This window comes from Cyprinus carpio, chromosome A25, assembly GCF_018340385.1.
Source record: "Cyprinus carpio isolate SPL01 chromosome A25, ASM1834038v1, whole genome shotgun sequence".
NCBI lineage: Eukaryota > Metazoa > Chordata > Actinopteri > Cypriniformes > Cyprinidae > Cyprinus > Cyprinus carpio.
This window is the reverse complement of record NC_056596.1, coordinates 20643197-20648630: the sequence shown is the minus strand read 5'-3', so window position 1 is coordinate 20648630 and position 5434 is coordinate 20643197. Positions and strand designations below refer to the sequence as shown.

At 40.5% G+C, this 5434-nt stretch overlaps 1 protein-coding gene across 1 annotated transcript; it reads right to left on the bottom strand.

Annotated features, from left to right (window-relative positions):
* Nucleotides 1-1938: 1938 nt before the first annotated feature.
* LOC109106925 (PCNA-associated factor-like) lies at nucleotides 1939-3252 on the bottom strand. Its single transcript, XM_019120200.2, has 4 exons — nucleotides 3098-3252; nucleotides 2535-2621; nucleotides 2163-2343; nucleotides 1939-2081 (listed from the first exon to the last, which is right to left on the bottom strand). The coding sequence occupies exons 1-4, from the start codon at nucleotides 3141-3143 to the stop codon at nucleotides 2045-2047; spliced, it is 351 nt and encodes a 116-aa protein (XP_018975745.1). The 5' UTR covers nucleotides 3144-3252; the 3' UTR covers nucleotides 1939-2044.
* Nucleotides 3253-5434: the final 2182 nt, after the last annotated feature.

Here is a 5434-nt window from a genome sequence, read left to right as displayed (position 1 = left end):
TGTGATTAACCTCCCCAGGTGTGTGTGTGTGTGTGTGTGTGTGTGATGAGCTCAGAGCTAATCTCAGGTGTGTGTGATGAGCTGCTCCAGGTGTGTGTGTGTGATGTGCTTGTGTGTGTGTGTGTGTGTGATAAACTGTGTGTGAGTGCTAATCTCAGGTCTGTGTGGTGTTGTGTGTGAGTGTGATAAGATCCTCCACATGTGTGTGTGTGTGTGTGTGTGTGTGTGTGTGTGTGATGAGCTGCTCCAGGTGTGTGTGTGTGTGTGTGTGTGTGTGTGAGATGAGCTCAGAGCTAATCTCAGGTGTGTGTGTGTGTGTGTGTGTGTGTGTGTGATAAACTCAGTGCTAATCTCAGGTCTGTGTGTGTGTGTGTGTGTGTGATGAGCTGCTCCAGGTGTGTGTGTGTGTGTGTGAGATGAGCTCAGGTGTGTGTGTGTGTGTGTGTGTGTGATGAGCTGCTCCAGGTGTGTGTGTGTGTGATGAGCTGAACTCTGAGGACTGATGATACCCGTGCATTTCTGTAATTATTGTACGAAATGTAATATAAAAATAAAAATGACTGTTGCTTACAAAGACACTAAACTAGCCTTTTTATTTGATATTATTTAACAGTGAAAATAAGTTTTCCCTCGATGTGCAGATTTCAATGAAAATACAGAATCTGACTGAAAACATTAGACAATTCAACAGAAAAAGCAAAGAAAGGCTTTTCATCACAAATGGAGCCCTTGATGTCATTAAAGCATTTAACTGCATATCTGAGAGAGAGTCAGGAATCCAGTGCTGTCCTGCACAAGAGCAGCTGTTTGTGCAGTTAATGCAAACATTTTCTTTCTGAGTGAATAACATTCAGCTTCATGTTTACTCCAGTACAACTGATTCAGTTCAAACAGTGTGAAATTGTGACCAATTAAATACTGATAGAAGTGTGTTTAACAGAAGATGCAAAACTTCCCATTTCTGATCAGAGTAAAACACACAAACAATAGTTACTTTGATGAAACGTGGACTGTCATGATTAAAAAACTGCAAAAAATTAATTAGATTAACCCAAGCTAAAGAATAATAATGCGCATTTGATCAGATATAACTGCAGTCCAAAATTATGAGATGCATTATTTGAATGCTTGGCCAAAGAGGTGTGTTTTTAATCTAGATTTAAACAGAGAGAGTGTGTCTGAACCCCGAACATTATCAGGAAGGCTATTCCAGAGTTTGGGAGCCAAATGCGAAAAAGCTCTACCTCCTTTAGCGGACTTTGCTATCCTAGGTACTATCAAAAGTCCAGCGTTTTGTGACCTTAGGGAGCGTGATGGATTGTAGCGTGGTAGAAGACTAGTTAGGTACGCAGGAGCTAAGCCATTAAGATCACAGAGATCTATTTTGTGCAATTCTCCTTTATGTGCACTAGACACTTTTCACACACTGCTGTGTACATAATCCCACAAGAGACTATGTTTACATGCTCATGAACTACAACTCATCCTACACTGGTCCCGGCCAGCTGCTTCACTTACGATGTTTCTCTTTGCACGTGTACAGTATTATGTGAAGCATTTGTATTTTTTTTTAGTTTGTGTATAGGTAAACATTTATATAAAGTATATTTATAGTCAAAATCTGTCAGTAGGTTAGTTGTGTACAAGTTTATACTGTTTCACTTCATTGTATGTCTGTATTTCTGTAGCACCGTGGTTCTGTGAGGCACACTGTGTGTCCACACAACGATAATAAAGCTGAACTTGAACCAGAGGATTAACAGTAATAATGCACATATTCTGAACAGTGACCTCCTCAAAGTCAAGACAGGAGTGGGATTCCAGCAAACACACACACACACACACACACGACTGCTTACTGAACGAACGATGAGACGCATCAGTGACCGAACACTTAATCTGACAGCATTCAGCACAGATCAGATACACACTCAAAACTCTGAAAAATCATTTTATTACTCTGTACAAGACAAACAGAACATCCTATTAAAAGTATTTACAAAGATTTACACTAAATCACCACACGTCAATGGAGTATCAGGAATTATTCTTCCTCCTCGTCGTCAATGATTGGTCTGGACCTGAAACACACAGAACACAGTTCAGTGACACCAGACAACCCTTAAACCCTAACAGGAAGAGGAAGTCCTCTCTGCACTCACTTCCTGGGTGCTTTAGTGACGCCGCTGCCGCCCGCCTCCGCATCATCATCATCAGACACGGGATGAAGGTTCTCCTTCTCCGGCTTCCTGCTGGGGCCCCCGAAGAAGTCCCCGATGCCCTTCTGCCACGGGGGCGTGGGCCGCGGACACACAGGGTTCCCGCCGGCGTACTTACTCTTGGCTGAGCGAAGCAAACACAGGAGCATTAACACGAGCACACAGACCCTGTCTGACTGTCAGAGCGCTGGAGAAACTAACTGACTCGAGCTCTACAGACCCTGCAGTGAAGAGGAGCTCAACAGTAGGAAACACTCAATACACGACTCATTTATACAGCGCCGGAAGAACAGAAGTGTGCGTGCGCGCACTCACCAGGCGTGCCCGACTGCGCGCCGCTGCTGTGCGCGTTCACGGATCCGGACGCGCCGAGTGACTTCCGGGGCGCAGAAGCGGCAACAGCTGAAACAAAAAAACACAACAAATCATAAATCACCTTTAATAAACACTGCACAACACGCGGCGCGCGGCCTGAGAGGAGGGAGCGCGAGTTCCGCTGCACGGTGACGCGCCGCGCGTGAAAGTGAAAGTGGCGCCATTTCATTTCGTCCAAATTAAACCGTATGAAAAACAAACCTCGCTGGCTTTCACTAACTCTTCGTGTTCGAGCAACAAGGAGACCCTGCGAGAACTCTTAACCTCTCGCGGTCATATTAACGCGTCTGGCGAGTATGTTTAAGACCAATGTTTGCTGGACAACAAAAGAAACCGCGGTAACTGTGTACAGATGAATAGAGTTCATATATGAATAAAGCTCGGTTTTCCTCATTAAACAGCACACTGATCTGAAGGGAGACGCTGATGGACAGAACGCTACAGCTAAAGCTACAGGAGCGACACACGGCGCTGTACCGGAGAAGAAGAAGAAGAGCTCCTACCTTTCCTGTAAGCGCCGGGGACAGCGTCAGCTTTAGTTCGCACCATCGCGCTCGCGGACCTGCAGAAATACAGCTCGCGCTTCCCGCCGTCTTTTTAAAAGAGAAGCCCGGTCACATGACGTCACGGACCGCCAGCCAATGGGCGGACAGGAATCTGGGCCACGTGACTGTGGATTACGCCGCTCACAAAAAAGCTTCCATGGTAACTGAGCGAGTCCGCGTCACTGACGATGACGTCACGCGTGGAAATGGAGGCAAAAGCGTCCCGTGTGTTTGAAACGAACAACAATAGGCCTGTTACACTAAGAGCAAATAATAATACATTTTGTTTTCACTAAATCACAGCCATTCGTCTCCTTTATCCAGGATAAACCTCCCTCAAACATAGATGATACCATAAGAATACCTGACTAATAAATAAAACAATGAGTTTCACTGCAGCTAATAACAACTGTTATCTACATCACCAGCAAATCGATTCAAAAGAGCATATTCACAATAATAAAGTGATGCACACAGTGGTGGGGAACACAGAATTACTCATAAAGGCTGTCAGAAGACATGAATGCAAATACACATTCATTCAAAGCAATTTACAAAAATAAAAATACAATAAAAACAACTGACTTCGAGATCCGCAGATCTGTCACGTGACCGTCAGCTGACTCCTGTATCTGTTCAGAACATCGATTAAACCGGGGATTAAAGTCCTAAACCTGTCCTGAAATCACTAACACATCATTCGAGACTAAAGCGGTTTCATTAACCACAGTCTGATCGATCCAGGCTCAGAGAGTCAGTTTATTCTTACACAGCCCTGGATCAGCAGGACAAACAGCGGATATCTGTGCTGTTTAATGCATCTGAGACTGTGTTTTCCCCAGTGCACAACCGACACATCACAGGTATATCTCGCATCTGTAAATGTTAGAAAATCACGCAGATAAATACATTCTGCTGTCAGGAGTGAACGAGCGCTGCTTCGGAATAAAATAATATTCTGCTAAAATATTTGTTGTTGCACATTAAATGTGACGCATTTAGAATTTTAATCCTACATATAAATACATTTTTATCACAGCAGTAACTGTAAATCAAATGTAAGCTGCTAATACAGCCCTATGTTAAATGAGTTCATGTTCCTCTTATCAGTGAAAGTGTAGTCTGATTCCTGTCATTTATTTTCATTTTTAATTCAGTGGTTTTAACTTTTAATTTAATGTTTTAAATGCTTTAATGCTTTAAAGAGCCATTTTAGATGGTACTGTTTTAATGTGTTAAATAACCATAAAAGGCACAGCTGTCATAAACCGAGAGAAAGGCTAGGAACTGCGGATCATCTGAATGCGCATGTACTGTAGCAGCATGTTACAATGCTTTCATCTTTAAAAAAAAGTCATTACACTGTAAACCTGGATAAGTTCTACTAACTCAAAAAAGTGAGGCAACTGATTGCTCTGTTTTTTTAAGTTTGCAATCTTAAATATCATTAAGCATATAGCTAGTTATTTTGAGTAACTAAATTATAAATAAACACTCATTTAAATCAAAACATAATTTTGTTCATCTTTATTTTAGTTCAACTCAAAGTTTTGAGTACTGACAAATTCAATTACTTCACTTAATTAAAATATCCCTCATATATATAAATCAAGTTTTAATTGATTTAAACGTAGTTTTAATTGTAATTAAATTAAATTATATAATTTATGTAACTTAAATTGTAGTAGTAATGTTACGTAAATATTTTGTGGCATATATAAATATATTTTCGTTTAAGTTTCCTGTACTCAAATATCTACATTTTAAAACTTAAAAGTACAAATTACAAATCTGAAATCATTAAACAAAGTAGAAAAATTTATTATATAACAAAAAAAAAAAAAACACCACTTCAAAAAAAAAAAATCAAAACACTACAAAAAAAAAAACAAAACAGGATTAAGCTTTCTTGATCTGCTGTCTCCAATTTTTTTTTTTGAACTGTTGAAAACAATTAAGCTTTCTTGATCTGTTTCATAAATTTTTTTTTTTGAACTGTTGCAGAAGAAATTGCTCTTTTTGTTTTTGTATATATTTTAGGCAGAGCACCATTTTTTTCATAAGAGCTCTTGTTGAAATCTCGCACAGATGCCTGATATCAAGGAAAACAACATAACACAGGCACACAGTATAACATTACTGAGCATGAATCAGCAAGCATTCTTTAGAGCCAGCACCCTTGGCTTGAGTCTGCCATCATCAAGACCCAAAAGAACCTTCTGAATCAACTCAAATGTGTTGGCCATCTCTTTTGGATATGAAAGATCCAACGCATAGATTAAGCCAAACATCAAA

Excerpts from the sequence above, each read along its gene's own strand:
- LOC109106925 (XM_019120200.2), bottom strand. The coding sequence starts at position 3,143 with ATGGTGCGAACTAAAGCTGACGCTGTCCCCGGCGCTTACAGGAAAG. Across the intron at positions 2,622-3,097 it reads CCCCGGCGCTTACAGGAAAG|CTGTTGCCGCTTCTGCGCCC; the intron begins GTAGGAGCTCTT and ends TTTTTGTTTCAG. Across the intron at positions 2,344-2,534 it reads CGCGCAGTCGGGCACGCCTG|CCAAGAGTAAGTACGCCGGC; the intron begins GTGAGTGCGCGC and ends TGCTTCGCTCAG.